This window comes from Camelina sativa, chromosome 8 (genome assembly GCF_030686135.1).
Source record: "Camelina sativa cultivar CO46 ecotype springtype chromosome 8, ASM3068613v1".
NCBI classification, from domain to species: Eukaryota; Viridiplantae; Streptophyta; class Magnoliopsida; order Brassicales; family Brassicaceae; genus Camelina; species Camelina sativa.
The window spans coordinates 5,728,389-5,748,961 of record NC_141887.1 but is presented as its reverse complement, the minus strand read 5'-3'; the positions used below and the strand labels follow the sequence as shown (position 1 = coordinate 5,748,961).

The window sequence follows — 20,573 nt, the reverse complement described above, 5'->3', positions numbered from 1 at the left end:
GACAATCTCTGACACACTCTGTTTTTGCGGCTGTCGAAGAACATTTGTTTGCGTTGAGATCAAGACAGAGCAATGCATATTCCTTAACGACTGTGAGGTGAGAGAGAGATATATGAAATGGAGAAACCACTCTCAAAACAGACTACAAAAGCAAAAGACCAATGGGATTGATCTTCATCTACTTTTCGTGGAAATTGATCCATATCATTCATTAGAAGAAAAAAGAAGGTATTACATAAGCGCAAGTATAAAATATATTAAAACCATGCCCGGTCAATAATCACGTAAGGTTGATGATATAAAATTGTCCCTGCATATGGGTCAAAAGCCAGAAATGACGCCATAATACAATCAAGTTAAGCATAAATTAGGAAATGTTTTACAGTCTTTATCTCATCTTTATGGTCATCAAATGGTCATCTCCCATTAAAAACCCCAGATAACAAAGATATAAAATAATGTTTCTCTTTGTGGGGTGTGCTTTGGTAAAAGAAAAAAGCAAAAAACTAAAGTTGTGACACGAACGGCACAAAAATAAACTTAGGCTCTCGTCATTTACCCTCATTCATATTATCAATAGTAGTCTTTAACTTTTTTAACGAAATAACAAATTTTAATTTTCACACAACTCTATAATTAACTTTAAGAAATTAGCAAAATTTGTCCCCTCTCTCACTCGTTCCACACACGGCATAATTGTAAGAATCTTGTCTTTTAAACTTTCACAAAATGACCCCTATAAGATTCGTTTCTTAAAGTCTCCCATTATTATTCATAACATAAAATTAAATACAAATCTATCTTAGACGTGTAGTACCATGAACATCATTCGATAAAATCGAAGCAACATTACTTGGAACTACCGCCAGAGCATGAAAACCTAAACATAAAGAGTAAGCATAGGAAGCTAATCCATCCGCAAGACGATTACCTTCCCTATACACATGTGAAATACGGACGCTCCAGTCCTTTGATATAAAGCCATGGCACAAACGTACCAGGAACGACAGTGGATGCACAGCACTTATCCCTGTCTAAAGAAAACCGACTACCACTTCAGAATCAACCTCCACCTCCAATCGAGACACTCCATTATCCCAAGCAGTATGAAGACCATAGTATACCCCCCCACAACTCTGCCAAAGTAGCCGAGCATTTTCCTATGTTCACCGCGAAACCACATATCCAACCTCCTATCTCATCACACAGCACCCCAGCAGATGTGGCCAACCCGGTTGTGTCTTGAGCAGCACCATCTGTATTCAACTTTAACCATCCCTCTCGCGGAGGTTTCCAAGCGATCAACCTCTCCACTCGTGTCGGTTTGTGTATGAACCCGCTAGTCTCCAACGAGGCCACCGACACCTCCTTGGCCAAGTCTCTTAAAAATTATACTCGATCACGACACTTACCATTAACACCAAAAACATTCCCGCATCTCCACTTCTATCCCCACCATACCGACATAGCAAACAAGGTAGACCAATCTCCATTCAAATTCTCATACAACCATTCAAACAAAGACGTTCCAAAAAACTGTGTCTGCCTCCGCGCAGGTACTAACCTCCTCCAAACCCCCGACATCGCTGGACAATCCCGTAGTATGTGCGTAATATCTTCATCTCCGCCCTTGCAAACTTGACAAACAGAGGAATCAGAGATATGTCGTCGAAACCTTTCTGCATTCGTCATGATAGCTTGATTTCCCACTAGCCACAAGAAAACTCTGACTCTTTTCGGACCCACCACACGCCACACCCGGGACCAGAAAGCAACCATATCCGGTTCTGGTCTATTACTCCGTGTGATCAACTCATAGGCCGAAGTGACCGTAAACGACCCATCAGAGCTCGTCCCCCAAGACAAACGATCTATAGCTCCGGTAACCTTGTCAACTACAATAGCTCCCAGCCGTAGTCTGGAATCCTCAGCGAGATGAGGCAACAACGGGCCAAGATTCCAACCCACGCCATCTTGCCAAAAGTCCTGAACTGGTGCCTTTAAACATTCCTCTGATAACACCCCAGCCAAACCATCATTGAGCTGCTTATTCGTGAGCCACCTGTCCTGCCAAAAGCGAATGGTAGCACCATTCCCTAGCACCCAACTGTGTCCCAAACTGATAACCTCCCGAATACTCAGAGCTAACCTCCCGAATACTCAGAGCTACACTATGCCACGTAGACGACCAAGTCGACTTAGGTGATAACCACGAGGTGTTCTGCATACACCCCACCTTATATTTACTTCTTAGTACACGAGCCCACAAGCTATCCGAGTCCTGAAGTAATCTCCAACCTAGCTTCGCCAACAAAGCTCTATTCATCGCTGCAGTCTCTCAGAGCCCAAGCCCTCCTTATTTCTTTGGTAAACAAACCTTCTTCCAAGCAACTAGATGTTGTTTCTTTTTTTCCACTGTACTACCCGAGAGAAACGAACGCGACACTCTATCCAACTCCTTCAATAAGCTCTTCGGCATAGAAATGACACTCATGGTGTGAACCGGAATAGACATAAGCACAACTTTGGTAAGTGTAAGGCGGCCCGCTAAACTCAAACATTTACCCTTCCATCCCGCTAATTTCGAAGATACTCTTGCTAAGACTTCCCCAAAGGTCTCCTTATTCAGTCTCTTTTGCAGAATAGGCATTCCAAGGTACTTACCTAAATCCTTGGTAGCCTTGATCCCACTCTCATCGCTGATAAGCTTCCCCAAGTCCCTGGACACATTCTCTGAGAAAAATATTTTAGACTTCTCCAGACTTATTTTCTGCCCTGAAGCTACACAAAAACGTTCTAACACCCGTCTGATAACTCTAATTTGTGATACAGAGGCTTCAGCAAACAATATCAAATCATCTGCAAAGCAGATATGAGAAAGCATCGGACCGCCTTGAGAAAGCCGTATAGGTTTCCATTCTTTCCGGCCAACAGCAGACTCTATCAAATGACACAGACGTTCAAGACAGAGAACAAACAAATACGGGGACAACGGATCCCCTTGGTGAAATCCCCGCAATGGTTGAAAGGCCTCAATTTTCTCACCATTCCAAAGAATATTCATAGACGAACCCGTAACACCCTGCATGATCCAATGCACCCACTTCTCTGATAACCCAACAGCTACTAAGGTATCTTGAAGAAAATCCCAACGAACGCGGTCATAAGCTTTCTCCAAATCCAGTTTAAGAAGCATCCATCCTCTTCTTCCCTTCTTCCTTTTCATCGAATGGACAGCCTCTTGTACAATCACTATGTTATCTGTACTTAAACGACCGGGAATGAGGCTAGATTGAGCCGGTCCTATCAAATTTGTCATCAGTTTCTTAAGGCGCAGCACCATAACCTTTGTCAATATTTTGAACAACACATTACAAAGACTAATTGGTCTGAATTGTGTTATTCTTTCCGGCTTCTCCACCTTCGCCAATAACACCACCAACGCATCATTTAGACCTGTCTCTAGCTTCCCTGTCTCAAAGAACCGGAGCACAAACGAGACCACAGACTCCCCCACTATATCCTAACACCGCTGATAAAAGACTGGCTGATATCCATCCGGACCAAGCGTTTTAAATTGGCCCATGCTCCTGACTGCAAACTCTACCTCCTCCGCAGTAAAAGGTTTGCTCAAACTCAACTGTTCCTCACGAGAAAGACTCTGGAACCCTTCCCTTGGCAAACTCTCGACTACCGCATCAAGATCATCCAAAGAGTAAAGGCGCTTGTAATAAGTAAGTGCTAGTTGTTCCAACTCCTGTGGATCCGTACACCATTGCCCAGAATCATCTCTCAAAGCCTCAATCCGATTCCAACGTCGCCTGATAACCGTTGAGATGTGAAAGTAACTCGTATTACGATCTCCATGGACAATCCATCTCTCCCGTGACTTTTGAAACCACAATGTTTCTTCCTGCTACAAAACTGTATCCAGCTCTTGAAGCAAAGTCTCTTCCTTGTGTAACAAAGCATCAGTGTGAGAGAACTCCAGCAGGTCCTGAACCATTTTTATTTCTCCCAGCAAACCCTCTTTTTTCTTGATCACATCTCCAAAAACTTCCTTATTCCATTTTTTCAGCGTCACACGTAGAGAATCCAGAGCTTCCGGGGTCGACATATCTCGACGCCACGACGAAGAGACTAATTCGTTAAAACTCGAATGGCTCAGCCATGCTGCTTCGAAACGAAATGGTCTTCTCCTAGGATCCATACTAACTACTGGGCACAACTGTATGTACAACGGAGCATGATCAGAAGCTAAAAACGGAAGATGAGCCACTGACGCCTCCGGCCATTGCAATCGTGTTTCCGCACAGCACAACACCCTGTCTAATCTCTTAGCCACAATATGTTGTTCAACTCTCCCTCGTTTTCATGTAAAACTATTCCTGCGAAAACCCATGTCAATCAAAGACTCGGCATTAATCCAATCCCCAAATGCCAAAGAATCTGAAGACAACCTCCAGTTGCCCCCAACCCTCTCATCAAGGCGAACGATTGTATTAAAATCCCCACCAATCATCAATGGGCCATCAACCAATTCAATAACAATATGAAGTTGTGTCCACAACCCACTTCGTCTGCTGACTGTCGGTGCCGCATACACGACAATCAAATGTAAAGAATCCAATCCATTCTCCACTTTCGCATATATATATTGCTCCGCAGAGTCAATGATAAAAACCGTACCTATCCCCGACCTCCACAAGAGCCACAACCTACCCCTTTGGCCATCTGCATCCACACGAAAGGAGTTTTCAAAGCCTAACCCCTGACATATTCGACCAGCCCATCACCACCAACATGTGTTTCGAACAACGCCAAGACATCGGTTGGATTTTTCTTCAACAAGTATCTAATAGATCGGCGAAAATTGGGTTTAATTGCCCCCCAGCATTTCCACAATAAACAATTCATCATCAATTCACCTAAGCAGCGTAAAACTACCGGGGACAAACATTATTGACGCAGTGGGATTGTCTCTCCTTTAGACAATCCACCTGACTCCTCCATAACCTGCGATGTCTCCTCATCACCAGAACCCAACCTAACCATGCCTTGCGACTGTGAATTGACCTCATCCGTCCCAGAAATCAGCATTCGATCCCCACCTCCAGTCGTAAACACACCTCCCGGTCTCCCGAAGCTCTCTGTTTCGACATGCAACCTCTTACCACTCGCGAGAAGAGGATTCTCCTCCCTAATGGGCCCAAAAACCAAACCTCTAACAGGCCGGTTGTGTTTTTGTTGCCTTTTAAAACCATGATTCTCTACTTTAGACAATTGGGCCTCATTATTTTTTGGTCCATCCCGTAAAAGACCTTTTTCTTTCGCTAAACCCGCCTTCGGTAGACCAGTTTTACCTTGCACCACACTCTTGACTCCACGAATCTGTGGGGAATGATACTCATTCACCTTATTTGAACCAAAACGAATAATTGAATCCCTTGAATCAGGGAGCATATCTTTCACATCTAACCCATCAAATCTGTTAGCCAGATTTACATTCCCTCTCTCCTGTTGCGGGATTTCCCGGAGATTTCTTTCCAAAACTGTTCCGGAACCACCTGTCGTGAACGCAGTCTTGTTCTGCGATGGTCCTACCTTTCTCCCACCACGTCGAACCTCCGTAAACCCATCATCCGTCTACACAGGTGCGGTCACCTCCACCACTACAGCCGGTGCAACCATCGCAACTGATGGTTCCTGAACCCGCAGAGGACAAGCATGAATCATATGACCGTAGAGACCACAACCCGAACAGATATTAGATAAACCCTCATACGACACAAAATAACGCTCCCCATTCACCATAATTGAACCTTTGAGCGGATTCCTCAAATCAACTTCCACACATATTCTTGCAAAACGACCCCTTTCATATTGCAACGTAGTAAGGTCCACTCGTATAGGTTTACCTAATCCCCGAGCAATACTCATCAAAATCGAGCGATGATAGAAACTGACAGGTATGTTAGACAGCCGAAGCCACACTGACATCGTGACAATCTCATCTTTCAATGGGTCAAACTCCGGCGACCATGCCTGTACCATCAGGTAACTACCAAACACCCGCCATGGTCCACCAGATAGAGCTGCCAAGTATTCTTCCTCTTTTTCAAAACGAACCATAAAAAATTGGCGTGGTAGATCCATGACATACATCGCCCCTTTAGGTTTCCACATCTCCCTAAGTCTCCTACTTAGCACCGCAATACCAACATGCTTGCCTAGAACCTTGACAATCATACACTGCTTCCAGAGGCCATGCATAGTATCCAACACCTCCTGCCCTATTGTGATCACTGGTTCTCCATTTGCCCCATTCGGAAACTCCAAAGTCACTCGCGCCGTGACAAACTCATCATCCAACACTGCCTCCGGTGCTAACATCCCACTCGCGTTACTCCCTACAACCTTTTATACCCAATTCCCCACAGCATCTGGCAGATTACCCGGTGGCCTAACCCTGACGCCGATATCCATCATAGTCGCATCTTACTCACTCGATATCTGCTGCTCCAAATTGTCAACTCTAGCCTTCATTTATTATTGTTTTATTTATTTATTGTTGTTTTATAAATAAGTGAATCTTATACTATTATTATCTCTCCTATTACATTTTAAACTTATCTTTAACACTCTATAATTAAAGCGAATATTCCTAATTATTTTTTTAAAACCTAACGTTAGTTTTGTTTAGTCAAAGTGTACACTTCATCACAATTGAAAACTTGACACATATTTAATAAAATATTAAAAACCTCCAAGCAACTTGCATATTATAAAATTAAAAATTTAAAAAATAAAATTATGTAATTAAAAATTAAAAAATTAAAGACACCACTAATTTTTTTTTATTATTATTTAAAGTTAAAGTAAAGTAAAGCAACCATCATCATCAGTCATCATGCATCATCATCAATCAGCTTTATTCCTCTAATAAAAATCGAATCTCATTCTCCATTTCTCCTCCCCCTTCTCTCTCTCTCTCTCTCGCTCTCGCTCTCGCTCACTCACACACCTCAGCAAAACTTGTTCTTCTTCTACTTTCAAAAAATCTAACACAATGAGCTTCTTCATCGAAGAATCTGGTCTCATAGTCACTCAACTCCTCTACAAAATGGCTGTTCTCATCACCGTCCTCAGATGGATCTTCGCATGGATCTTACGCTACCGTTCCAGATCTAGATCCACCATTGCTTCTTCTTCTTCTCCCTCTTGTCCTACGATTTCGTCACAGGCGATCAAAGAAAGCCTCTCCGTGACGACGTTCCGTGACGCGGCGGAGAGATCTCCGGCGATGATCAACGATACCTGCGCGGTGTGTCTCGGAGATCTGGAAGACGGAGACGAGGTTAGAGAGCTGAGGAACTGTAGCCATATGTTTCACCGCGAGTGTATCGACCGGTGGTTGGATTACGAGTGTTGCGGAGGAGGAGATGAGAATAACGAAGGTGAGGAAGATAACCACCGGACGTGTCCTCTTTGTAGAACTCCGCTTCTTGCTGCTAATACGACGTCGTGTGGTGATTGGCCTGCTAAGAACGAACCTAGCTGGGCTGTTGAACGTCTTCTTTACCTCTTCGGAGATGATCTTCTCGTTTGATTTTTTTTTTTTTTTTTTTATCAATTTTTCATTTTCTTTTTTATTTACCAATTTTTATTTGATTTTATTTAGTGGGATCGATTGATCTATAGAAATTTACATAGTTGTCAATTTTTGTAAATTGGGTGGGGGAGTTAATGGTTAAAATATAGGAAATATAATAAAGATTTTTATTATCAATTTTAATTTTAACCTCTCTGATCAGAGATTTATGATTTCATTAGTTTGATGATACTAGTAATGCTTTCTCGACCAGTTTCGAACCTAAAGACATCAAAGAACAGTGTAGAGGTTGCGTTGTTATATTAATTTCATCAGTGTTCATTATATGGTCGAGAAACCTAGTGACGTGAGCTTATTAATTATCTTTGGCTCGTTTGAACCATAATAAAATACAAATGTTGAGCTTTGTTCAACAGAGAGTTGGGGTTTTACGATTTAATACTTGTGAAAAAACAAAAAGAAAAAAGAGGAGGAGGAAGTAAATGAAGCACAGTCGTTTTGATGAGGGTTAGGTCGGCTAACAAAGATTGCTTTTTTTTTTCTTTTCTAATTTGGGGGGTTTCAATTTCATAGAGGAGGAGAGAAGCTTGTTCGTTTCTAAACAAATATCAATCTTGTTCCGATGGCAGCGATACAGATGCTCGATCAGGTTGATCATTCCGCTGATTCACTGATGCAATCCGTACGCGAGGTCCAAACCAAGATGGCTCTGCTTTCACTCCACGGTTGGCGACTTACTCAGCTCCATGTCTGCGACCCTAAATTCCATGGCGGAGATGAAGGAAGCACTTCTTCACCAACCCACTGCTCCGTCACCGTCTGAATCGAAAGTCACGGTGGAGCAGCACCACCTCCACCTCCTCCTCCTACGAAACAATCGACCGCGCCGGTGGATAACTCAGTCAAAGAGCACCCGTTGTCTCGCTACATTAAACTGAAGAAAACCAAGATCGAGATGCCAGTCTTCGAAGGAGGTCCCAATGTTAACTCGTGGCTCACCAGAGCCGAACGATACTTCGAGTTCGGGAGTTTCACGGAGACGGAGAAGATCCGGTTAGCTTATATGAGTGTGGAAGGTCAAGCTTTGTGTTGGTTTAAACTTGAGGAACGTGAGCCTTTTCTAGATTGGAACGATTTCAAAGCTAGGGTTTTACAGAGGTTTGGGGATCCCAGATCTCCTATGGAACGTTTACTCTCTCTCACACACAGGATGAATCTGTGATACGCTATCTTGGTGAATTCGAGGATCTCTCCACGCAATGTTCGGGTCTCCCTGATTCTGTTCTTGAGGCTGTGTTCATCAAAGGGCTTAAGAAGGAGATTCAGGACATGCTCCGTATGTTTCAACCAAAGGGGTTGCATGATATCATCATGATGGCTCGTAGAGTGGAGAATAGTCCTTTTTGCCGTGTGATGAAATGAAGTGAACCCACCACCACTTACGGATTCTGAGTTTTAAGATCTGTGTCTCCGTAGGAAGAACTACAACTGTTAAAGATTCTTACCCTCTTTTGGTGCTCTTGTGGCTTGTCTTCTTATGTGAATAGGTAAGCTCGCTCTGTTAGATTCTCTTTAGTCATCTTCTAGGCTCTATCTAGCATTGAGTTTTATGTTGGGTTGGTTTCCATGTATTCATACAATTGCAACCTACAAATCAGTGTTTTTTTAATCTAATCTCAATGGCTCCCACCAATCATTACTTTCTTCTTTCAAGATCTTGTTTCTTTTGGGCTATCTTTATAGGTATATTTTGTGGTATCTTGGTTAATTTTGAAAATGTTATGACATACATTGAGAAGTCTGAAGGTTAGGACTTGCAATCATATAATAGTTTGGGAGATTACATCGGATTAATTAAAAAGATTGTAAACTTTATTCTAAATATTCTCCAAGGAAGAAACTACAAAGGTTGTCTCCATCTCACACACTCCATCCTTTTCTTCTTCCCTCTCCCTCTTATTATTAGCATCAAGGATTACTCATTATGTGTAAGTGACAATATTTATGTTTTAATATGTTTGTTTTATGGTACAAATACGTTAGACATGTTGAATAGTAGAATTCTATTGCTGGGATGGTTTAAATTGAGGTTCACCTCCAATGGAATCAAGTTCCTTTTTGAAGCACCATCACAAATACCTTTCCTTTCCCCTCCTTCTTCCATATACTCACCTTCCCCAAACTACCTACATCTGTATCTCTGTATATAATGCACACACATAAAACACAAATTCTCATTAGAGACCCCACACTGTGATTCAAAATCTTCCGATCTCACACTTTTTAGAGACATGGGTCGTCATGATACATACCAAAGATTCATCCTTTTTTGTCTATCCTTATTGTTACATCACAACATATTGAAGAATGTGGAGGGCTTGGCATGTAACTGGGGGACTCAAGCTAGCCATCCTCTGCCACCAAACATAGTAGTGAAGCTCCTTAGGGAAAACGGGTTCAACAAGGTTAAACTTTTTGAAGCTGACCCTGGTGCACTCAGAGCTCTTGGTAAATCCGGTATTCAAGTCATGGTCGGTATCCCCAACGATCTCTTGGCAACTATGGCATCCACTGTCGCCAACGCAGAGCTATGGGTTCAGCAAAACGTCTCTCAGTACATATCTTTATATGGAACTGACATAAGGTAAATTGCATTGCACTTCTATAGCTAAAACACACACATGCCCAAGTTTTGATTTTTAATCCTTGGACAGATATGTAGCCGTGGGGAATGAACCATTCTTGAAGACATACAAGGACAGATTCATCCGTTCAACATACCCGGCGCTACAGAACGTTCAAGCAGCTCTGGTGAAAGCTGGTCTTGGACGGCAAGTCAAAGTAACTGTGCCTCTTAACGCCGACGTCTACGAATCCGGCGACGGTCTTCCTTCCTCCGGCGATTTCCGATCTGACATCAAAACCCTTATGGTCTCCATCGTCAGATTCCTAGCTGATTCCTTCTCACCAATCACCTTCAACATCTACCCTTTCCTCTCTCTCAACGCCGATCCAAATTTCCCGCGCGAATACGCCTTCTTCCCAAACGGATCAGGCGGTGGAGCTAAGCCCGTCGTCGACGGTTCCATCTCTTACACTAACGTCTTCGACGCAAATTTCGATACTTTAGTCTCGGCGCTTGAGAAGAACGGGTTCGACGCGAACAAGATCGAGATCATCGTCGGAGAAGTCGGATGGCCAACCGACGGCGATCAGAACGCGAACCCAACGATGGCTCAGAGGTTCAACCAAGGGTTACTGAATCGTATACTACAAGGACAAGGAACGCCTCGTCGGAGAACAGCACCTGAGGTTTACATATTCTCATTAGTAGACGAAGACGCTAAGAGCATTGATCCCGGAAAATTCGAAAGACACTGGGGAATATTCTCTTATGACGGCGCCGTTAAGTATTCTCTGAATCTCGGTAACGGACGTCAGTTGGCTCCCGCTAAAGGTGTTCGTTACCAGGCACGTGAGTGGTGCGTGCTCTCTTATCAAGCTGCGGGGAACGCTGGTGCCGTGTTGGCAACGTCTGCTTCGTACGCGTGTCAGAACGCTGACTGCACCTCGCTCGGGCCGGGGTCCTCGTGCGCGGGACTAGACCCTGCGGCGAATGCTTCTTATGCGTTCAATATGTATTTTCAGAAAATGGATCATCGTCGTGGCTCGTGTGATTTTAACAATCTTGGGGCTCTTACTAAGATTGATCCGTCGAGTGGTTCGTGTAGGTTTCCTATCGAAATTGATACGAGCAGGCACGAGATGTTGAAGCCGCTACCGAGGAAATCCGCTGCACCGGAAGCAAATTGGTCGATGGTGGTAGCGGTTGCTGCGGGGATGGTAATCGGATGGACCGTCTTCTTTACTTGATCCTTGGAGGGTTTCTGATTTCGTTTGTACATTTTCTTACGATTGTTTTCATTCTTTTTCTTACATCTTGTAAATACTATGGTCAATGATTAGACATATAATTAGTCTTTCATAGAACGTCTATGATTTGAGTCCATTATCTGCTGCAATGTCTTTGATAAACCTAAAACGGATTGAGTCAAACCGTATCAAGTGTAGAAGCTTTTTAAAATAGTTGAGCAACCAAAAGACATAACCACCCATTTTCAGATAAGGGAACTAGTTGTGATATTAGCAGTTATTTTATGTCACTCTTCCGTAGGATTTGACTTATTTTGTAGAGTTGTTGCGACTTGCAATTAACAAAGTTGGGTGACATGATGATTTTTTTCATATATACCACAGTATTTTCTTAGTTTACCAATTAGAACTGATCGAGTTGTCCAACCAAAACTTTATGAATTATACCAAAGATAAAAAAAAAAAATATAAAATAAACAGAAATAAAACAAAAGTGAGAGTTAAATTATCCTATCGAAGCCACTCAAGTCCCAATCTACTCTATGAAAAAAATGGTAGACCGCTAAACTAACTCACCAGACACTCACCTCATCAGCTAAAACTAATTTCTTTTGTCCTCTATAAATCAATGCTAATCTCTAGTTCATTTGATATTATAACCTTTCCCCTATAAAGTAGCCTAGAAAATAAATAAAACATTTTTGTTTTAAAATAAGAAATGGGTATTGTAGTTATGGCTCTGTCTTGGGTATTATTGGTCAATGCCCTTCTCCTAGTCGATGCCTCATCAAGAGATATGCCTTTTGCTTACCAAAATGAATTGCAAAGGCATTGTAGCTCCACAAAGTACACTTCACTTTGTGTCCAAAACTTACGAGAGTTTCGACATGGGTCTATTGATCAAGGTCTCGACTTTGTGTCTTTCCTTGTTAACAAGACTATTTCTGACTCCAATATGCTACTTCCTTCTCTTCCCCCTTCTATGAGTTCATCCCAACTCGTTTCTCTGGAAGTTTCCGATGATACGTTGCCTTCGACTTCGGTCTCAGGTACACAACATTTCTTCATTATCAACGTCTTAAGTTTATTTGAACCAAATCTAAATGTTACGATAGAGAAATTATCGAAACACGTCTTGCCTTATTGCCTTAACTTAACATTTTAATCTTTATGAGTAGTTATACTATTTGGTGGAAAATTTTGAGTATGTATGAATATCATTTACATAGTTACAAAAGAAAAACCATTCATAAAGTAGTTAAAATATAACTCTATTATCTCTACCAAGATACCTAATATTTTTGACAAATTAATCATGCAAGTACAGAGTCTCAGTACATATTGTCAAAAACATTTTTTTTTTAAAACGTTACAGATTATTGTGAACGGCTCATGAAGATGTCCACAAGACGACTTGGACAAGCCATGGAAGCTCTCAACGGCTCATCAAGAAAGCGTCACAGCAAACATGACGTCCAAACATGGCTCTCTGCCGCCATGACTTTCCAACAAGCTTGCAAAGACTCCATCCTTGACTTCGGTGACTCCTCCTCTGCCTCCATCAGCCACATAACACAGAAGATGGATCATCTCTCCCGGCTTGTCAGCAACTCCTTGGCCCTTGTCGACACAATCATGTATAATCCAAAGCCAAAGACAGAGTCAACCGCTCTTCCCCGATGGGTCACTGCTGGAGAACGGAGACTTCTAGTAGGTAGAGCAAGAGCACACGTGGTAGTCGCTAAAGACGGATCCGGAGATTACCGGACCGTGATGGAGGCCGTCACGGCTGCCCATGGACGTGGCAGGTTCATAATTTACGTGAAAAGAGGGGTTTACAAAGAGAAAGTAAGTATCCATAAACATGAGATTACTTTGATAGGAGAAGGCAAAGACCAGACGGTGATTGTCGGTGATGATAGCTTCGCCGGAGGAACTTCTGTGCCGGAGACGGCTACAATGAGTTAGTACATACGTTCATTCATTTATACACCTAAATCATTAATACCAAAACAAGATATTGTGTTTGATACTTAAAAATGCAATTCTTGCAGCCGTTACGGGTGACGGATTCATCGCACGAGATATCGGAATCAAGAACACGGCAGGGCCTAAAGGACAACAAGCCATAGCATTAAGTATCACATCAGACCAGTCAGTACTATACCGATGTAGCATCTCCGGTTATCAAGACACACTCTATGCAGCTGCCTTACGTCAGTTCTATAGAGAATGCGATATTTACGGAACCATAGATTTCATATTCGGAAACGCGGCTGCGGTTTTCCAAAGCTGCAACATATTCATGCGTCGTCCTCATGGTGTCAAGGCCATTAACGTTATTCTTGCTAACGGGAGGACAGACCAGCGTCAAAATTCCGGATTCGCCCTCCATAGTTGTAGGATCCGGACGGATTCAGATCTTTCGCCCGTGAAACATAGGTATAGCTCATACTTAGGACGGCCTTGGAAGATGTATTCGAGAGCTGTAGTGATAGAGTCGTATATCGACGAGGCGATAGCCGAGGAAGGATGGGTCGGGTGGTTAAACTCAGGAGACGAGGTACTAAAGACATTGTACTTTGGAGAGTTCAAGAATTATGGTCCGAAAGCTAGAGTTTCCAAGAGAGTTACGTGGCAAGGGTTTCACTTGATTGGGTTTGAAGAGGCCAGTTACTTTAGCGTTGGTAAATTCATTGATGGTGTTAATTGGTTGCCTTCTACGGGTGTTAGTTTCACTTCTGGGATTTAGTGAAAAAAGTAAACGAAAAGGAGAAGAAGAAGACGCTATGAATAGTGAGATTAACATCGATTCAGTTTTATATGGTCATGAATGTAAGACTTTATACCAAACAAATGTAAGACTTTATACTAAATATTCTATCAATGAACACATGGGTCCATAGCTCAGTGGTAGAGCAATTGACTGCAGATCAATAGGTCACCGGTTCGAACCCGGTTGGGCCCTAATTTTTATATATGTTTACCAATATAATTTTTCTTGTATAAGAGTGAGTTTGTGTGTCTGTTTTTTTTTTTCTTTCCCTGGAGTAAACTCAAGAGCTTTAGTTAGTTAGATACACACTAGCATTTGGCGTCTAGTTGTCAACCAATCTTTAACTTTGAGGTTTTAGCTGGCAATTTGTATTTTTCATCATGAAAAAAATGTTGGCAATGTTGTTTGTATGTACACCATTTAAGGAAATGTTGTTTGTATGTAAAACAAAATATTGTAGTGTCATGGTTTAATTGAATCGTTGTAATTGTTTTTGGTAATTTACAATAAAAATGTTTGTTAGATATTTTTTTATTTTGGGGGCAAAGCTTGTTAGAATTTTGATTAATATAAATTTTCCCAATTTGGAAGCATGAATTGTAGTTTTTATTCTGACACTTTAAATCATCCTATATGGATTACAAACAATTTATATGATTCGTTTTTTGATATAATATAAGTTAATTTGAAGGGGGAAAAAAATTCCATTAGCATATACAGTCTAGATGACTATTCATTTTTCATTTCAAATTTTACTAGATAATTTATCACATTGAAGTAAAAAAACTAATAATCCATTTTCTTTTGCATTTATAATATACTTTATTAGAAAATGAAAATGATTTTTAATTGCCATGGTTTAGTTTGTTTGTGTTATGCTTTTGGTAATTTGTATGATTACTAGATAATTCACTTGACTATGGTAAAACTAACAATAATTAATAAAATAAATCAATTAAACTTTTGAGTTTATTAAAGCAATATGGGTTCATAGCTCAGTGGTAGAGCAATTGACTGCAGATCAATAGGTCACCGGTTCGAACCCGGTTGGGCCCTTCTTTTTTTTTTTTTGCTTCTTTAAGTTAACCAATGAGTTTTTACGTTTTACCATAGCTAAAATTAGATAATAAATTAGCTTTTAGCTGTCAACTAGTCTTCCCAACTATCCCATTTCAAGGTTCAAGCTTCCAACTATAAATTTTTTTTCCAAGATGAAGAACAAAGTATGGCATAATTTTCTTGTATTTTATCTATTTTTGAAAATAAAAGTGATATTTTTAAAAGTTAAAGTTTATTTTTTGCTTCAACAAGTGATTACTAAATTATTAGAATTATAGAATAGTAGAATTGTGGTGGTTCTACCTTCTCGGCAATTGAACGCTTAAATGTCATTTGGATGGCGACAAATATTTGTGTTTCCAAACTTAATTTAACCTATTTATATTAAAACTAATTAAAAATAATATGAAAATAAAAATTAGATAAATTTTGACATTATTATCATTTAGAATTTTATGCATCCAGTTTAGTATTTTTTCAAATTTAAAATTAATATGGTAATTATTTAATAAAAAAATAAGGAGGATTTGTGTTTTGTTATTAACTCTAACTGATTAAGTAATGGGCCTAATCCGTTTGGGCTTTTCAGAGCCCGATACGAACAAAGGCCAAGAAACAAAAAGCTAATCTAAACGCAATCGAGACTTGTCGAAGAAGCCTTTGCCTCCAATCGTCTTGTATAATTTTGGGTAGTGGTTGTGGCGCTTCTTTCAATTAGTTTTCAGTTTCGCCAGTTCCCTCCACTCGCAAAGCTCTCTTATTTTGCTCTCTCGCATTCTCTGGGTACCCCGAATCTGTTCTGATTGAGAGCGATGACGACAATGGAGCAGCGAAGAAACCAAAACGTTGTCCAACAACAAGACGACGAAGAGATACAGCACGGCCCTTTCCCCGTCGAACAGCTTCAGGTTCAATTTCTTCCAGATTTTATCATTTCTCGTGGAAATTTACCTTCGCGGTGTATAAGCTTCACTAGATCTTGCGTCAATCGAAATGGGTTCGGCTTGAATTCAATAAAGTTCTCTGCTTTTTTCCCTACCCTGTGTTCGTTTTCGCGATGTGAAAATTGAGCGAGAATTGGGTTTCGCTACGATCTGTAGAGATAAAACTGTTTTAGGGTTCCGATAAAGTTGACCTTTTCGGGGGTTTTAGACTCCATTCTGGGTAATTTCTCTCTTGTTGGGACTCCAATGTCATATTATAATCTCTCAATTCGTTCAATTTGTGTTCATAAAGGGAGATGAGTTCGGGTTTTTTTTTGTTATTCTGGTTAGAGTATTTTGTGTTATTTGCTATTTCATCTCTTTAATCCTGCAAAAACTTCAGGCGGCAGGTATAGCTTCTGTTGATGTAAAGAAGCTAAGGGATGCTGGTCTCTGTACTGTTGAAGGTGTTGCCTATACTCCTAGGAAGGATCTCTTGCAGATTAAAGGAATCAGTGATGCCAAGGTTGACAAAATCGTAGAAGCAGGTAATTTGCTTTACTTCTCTGTTTTGATACACCACCTCTTTGATAATTTTAGAGTTTATGTGTTTCTTATTTGTGTTTTCTTTTGTGACAGCTTCAAAGCTGGTTCCTCTTGGTTTCACTAGTGCGAGCCAGCTTCATGCCCAGAGACAGGAGATCATTCAGATTACATCTGGATCAAGGGAGCTTGACAAAGTTCTTGAAGGTTGGTTCTGATTTTCTCAGTGCATCTCAAAACCGCGTTTTGCTATTTTGATCTTACTTTGTCGTATTCTCAACAGGAGGAATTGAAACTGGATCCATCACTGAGTTATATGGTGAGTTCCGCTCTGGAAAGACTCAGTTGTGCCATACGCTGTGTGTAACTTGTCAAGTAAGAACCCTTTTTCTGAACTTACTATTTAGCTATTGTTGCTTATTTAGCAATAATGATCTTGAATTTCTTCTGACACCTTCGCAAAACTGAGAAAGATATTCACATTAAGGTTTACGTTTAAATGATTAGCTTCCCATGGATCAAGGAGGTGGAGAGGGGAAGGCCATGTACATTGATGCCGAGGGAACATTCAGGCCACAAAGGCTCTTACAGATAGCTGACAGGTATGTTTCTTTGTAACACACGTTCATGATGGGGTTCTTGAGACAGAATAATCTGGATATAATCAAGTAAAATGTTGCAGGTTTGGACTAAATGGAGCTGATGTACTTGAAAATGTTGCCTATGCAAGAGCGTATAATACTGATCATCAGTCAAGGCTTTTGCTTGAAGCAGCATCAATGATGATTGAAACAAGGTGTGCTAAGTTCATTTTGGTGTTCAGTTCTATTATGTCTACCACGTGAGTGCTAACTGGGAAAGTTACGATGACCGTTTTGGCACAGGTTTGCTCTCATGATTGTCGATAGTGCTACCGCTCTTTACAGGACAGATTTCTCTGGAAGGGGAGAGCTTTCGGCTCGACAAATGCATCTTGCAAAGTTCTTGAGAAGTCTTCAGAAGTTAGCGGATGAGGTGAACATTGAGTAATACTACTAACTGTTTCCTTTCCAGATTTTCTCTGAGACACCATCCTGAAGTATTCTCTCTTATGTTTAATGGCTCTAGTTTGGTGTGGCTGTTGTTATAACAAACCAAGTAGTTGCGCAAGTAGATGGTTCAGCTCTTTTTGCTGGTCCCCAATTTAAGCCAATTGGTGGGAATATCATGGCTCATGCCACCACAACAAGGTTTGTAATGTTTTGCGAATTTGATGAATCCCTTGTTTATTGTTTTTTAGGGTTCATTGGTAAATTGTGTTTGTTATACTACAGGCTGGCGTTGAGGAAAGGAAGAGCAGAGGAGAGAATCTGTAAAGTGATAAGCTCGCCATGCTTGCCAGAAGCAGAAGCTCGATTTCAAATATCTACAGAAGGTGTAACAGATTGCAAGGATTGAAGTTTTTGGTCACACACTCTGCCTTTTGTGTTTTGCAAATCCTTCACTTGTAATGATGTCAAAGAACCATTTTCTGTCGATCATTGTGTAAGCATACAAGTAGACGTAGTATTGATGGAGCAAAAGAGCTTTTTGTAAGTAGTTTTTTTTCGGCTGATGAAAGTTGCTACCCTTTTTGTTTCACACAGCCTCGTCGTTGATATACTTTCTTTTTAAAAAATTACCGTGTTTTAGTCAATAGAATTTTATCAATAATAGAAATTTCGATTACTAACATTGAAAAGATCGTAATCGAATATATAGTTTCCTTTAATATAGTTTAAAAAAATAAATTATAACAATATTTTATGCAAATTCAAAAAATGAAACAAATACCACTAGTCCGAAATACACATTGAAAAGGATCGTTATCTTATTATATAAATATTAATTTTCAAAGTTAGTAACACACCGGATCGTGACACATGTTAGTTTTAACGATTAGAAATCAAAATTAAAAATTCACCAAATTGTGACACGTGTCAATTTTAACGATTAAATATCAAAATTAGTAACTTATCAAATCGTGACACGTGTCAATTTTAACGATTAGAAATTACTATTTTCAAGTTTGGTAAAACAACGCATAAGATAAAACATATGATTGTAATCTTATTATATTTAAAAAAACAACTAAGATAAATATACTATGTGCCATCCATATCAAAGTTTCATTGTTACAAAGATTCTCAACCGCTACATGGTAAAATAAATATACTATGCGCCATTCATATTTGGTCGTATAATTATACTATATACACTATACATTAAATTTTCTGTCTTTGTTTGCACAAAATAAAAAAAAATTATGTCTCTATGGTTAGCCAATTTCGGACACACTACTGCAACAAGATTTGTGAAGGCAGTCTAAAGAAAAATTTAATTATATTAAAAATCTTATTATATAAAGTTGGATTTTCAAATTAGTTATTAACATGATTATGATACGTGTCAAGTACACTGATGAGATGTTGACACGTGTCAAAAATTATTATTTTACAAAACAACTAATTAAGAAAATAACATTAAATCTAAATAAAATTTACATGTTTATATCTAAAAAAAATTTCTAAATCAAAAAGAAAAATTAACAAAATTAATATATTTTCCATTGTACGTTACTTATATTATACGTGTTTTCTCAATAATATTTTGACATGTAACAAAAAAGTAATTCACTAAGCATGTATATTATTATTAATAAATAAATAGTGAATAACAAATTTTAAAAAAATAACATTATATCTACATAACATTACATGTTTATATCGAAAGCTTTGATCTTTGATTTTTTCTGATATAATTTTGCCGATCTATTGTGTGGGTCTACTGTTTTCAATGGAAGCTATCAGATGCAATGAAATGAAATCGAAGTATATAATGCCCGCTAATTTAATCGAGGATGGAGACACTGATGGAGGTTCTGAAAGTGATTCTACAGTTAGTAGCATTATAAGTTTTGAAGATAAGTCGGTGGTTGATGTTTCTGGTCAAAATTTAGAGTTGTATTTTCGGAATAATGTTGATGATTATGGTACTGAAACAAGAGCTGCTTGATCGAGTAATTGAGAAACGATTTCAAATTTGGGAAGTTGGAACGATATACCATTTTAAAATTGGTTTCAAACCGGATTTATGTGGTTTTTTATCGGATTAGGTTCGTAAACCGTTTAAACCAGGTATATGGAGAAATATATATGAGAAATTTTGATTCGGATAAAAATAAGTTGAGAATTTATGATTCAAGAATATTTGAGACGAGGTTATAACTTTAAGCTGTTTTGGTATAATTGGATACTTCTGAAGAGTAAATAGGTCGTTGATCCTTAACATGATTATGACATATGTCATGTTTTGGATTGTATATAAAGTTTATATTTTGTATATCTGAATTATCTAAGACTTATATATACCATCTTGATTATAATTTTCAAATTTTTATTTTTATTATATTATATTAGCTTTCTTTCAATTTCTCAGCTTTTATTGGGATAGTCATAAAATCATTGTAATCGAGTAGATAATTTTGACCAGTTGTTCATCCAAAATATCTTTGGAGTAAAAAAAACTTCATTGTTAAAGAAATTATGTCACAAAACAAATTTAGTAATTATAAGAACTATAATTATGCCAAAATGAAAGTAAAGCAACATAAAATTTGTTTAATCCGTTTAGAAGACATTTTATAGGTAGTGATAAAGAGCATACTTTAACAATAAAATAATTTTGGGTGGAAGAACATATTTTTAATGGGAAAATATAGAGTAAAATTGTATGTGGTTACTTCTTAGATGTTGCTGTGATGAATTTG

The 20,573-nt window shown here is 39.4% G+C and overlaps 4 protein-coding genes, 2 non-coding genes and 2 pseudogenes across 6 annotated transcripts; 7 read left to right on the top strand and 1 right to left on the bottom strand.

Moving 5' to 3' along the window:
- Nucleotides 1-4,372: 4,372 nt before the first annotated feature.
- On the bottom strand, nt 4,373-6,492 carry LOC147939731 (uncharacterized; annotated as a pseudogene).
- Nucleotides 6,493-6,900: 408 nt separating this feature from the next.
- Nucleotides 6,901-7,789, top strand: LOC104706435 (RING-H2 finger protein ATL8-like). The gene has a single exon (XM_010422631.3). The coding sequence runs from the start codon at nt 7,070-7,072 to the stop codon at nt 7,607-7,609; it is 540 nt and encodes a 179-aa protein (XP_010420933.1). The 5' UTR covers nt 6,901-7,069; the 3' UTR covers nt 7,610-7,789.
- Nucleotides 7,790-8,234: 445 nt separating this feature from the next.
- Nucleotides 8,235-9,188, top strand: LOC104709256 (uncharacterized; annotated as a pseudogene).
- LOC104706434 (glucan endo-1,3-beta-glucosidase 5-like) lies at nt 9,033-11,597 on the top strand. Its single transcript, XM_010422630.3, has 2 exons — nt 9,033-10,256; nt 10,327-11,597. The coding sequence occupies exons 1-2, from the start codon at nt 9,904-9,906 to the stop codon at nt 11,483-11,485; spliced, it is 1,512 nt and encodes a 503-aa protein (XP_010420932.1). The 5' UTR covers nt 9,033-9,903; the 3' UTR covers nt 11,486-11,597.
- A 540-nt stretch (nt 11,598-12,137) lies between these two features.
- LOC104706433 (putative pectinesterase/pectinesterase inhibitor 54) lies at nt 12,138-14,416 on the top strand. The gene is made up of 3 exons (XM_010422629.2): nt 12,138-12,534; nt 12,861-13,448; nt 13,540-14,416. The coding sequence occupies exons 1-3, from the start codon at nt 12,204-12,206 to the stop codon at nt 14,235-14,237; spliced, it is 1,617 nt and encodes a 538-aa protein (XP_010420931.1). The 5' UTR covers nt 12,138-12,203; the 3' UTR covers nt 14,238-14,416.
- Nucleotides 14,382-14,453, top strand: TRNAC-GCA (transfer RNA cysteine (anticodon GCA)). The gene has a single exon. It is a non-coding gene; the product is annotated as a tRNA-Cys (tRNA).
- Nucleotides 14,454-15,245: 792 nt separating this feature from the next.
- Nucleotides 15,246-15,317, top strand: TRNAC-GCA (transfer RNA cysteine (anticodon GCA)). The gene has a single exon. It is a non-coding gene; the product is annotated as a tRNA-Cys (tRNA).
- A 650-nt stretch (nt 15,318-15,967) lies between these two features.
- On the top strand, nt 15,968-18,461 carry LOC104706432 (DNA repair protein RAD51 homolog 1). The gene is made up of 9 exons (XM_010422628.3): nt 15,968-16,228; nt 16,647-16,791; nt 16,883-16,993; nt 17,070-17,161; nt 17,294-17,388; nt 17,469-17,582; nt 17,671-17,800; nt 17,894-18,015; nt 18,100-18,461. Exons 1-9 carry the CDS (start codon nt 16,133-16,135, stop codon nt 18,221-18,223), a joined length of 1,029 nt encoding a protein of 342 aa, XP_010420930.1. The 5' UTR covers nt 15,968-16,132; the 3' UTR covers nt 18,224-18,461.
- Nucleotides 18,462-20,573: the final 2,112 nt, after the last annotated feature.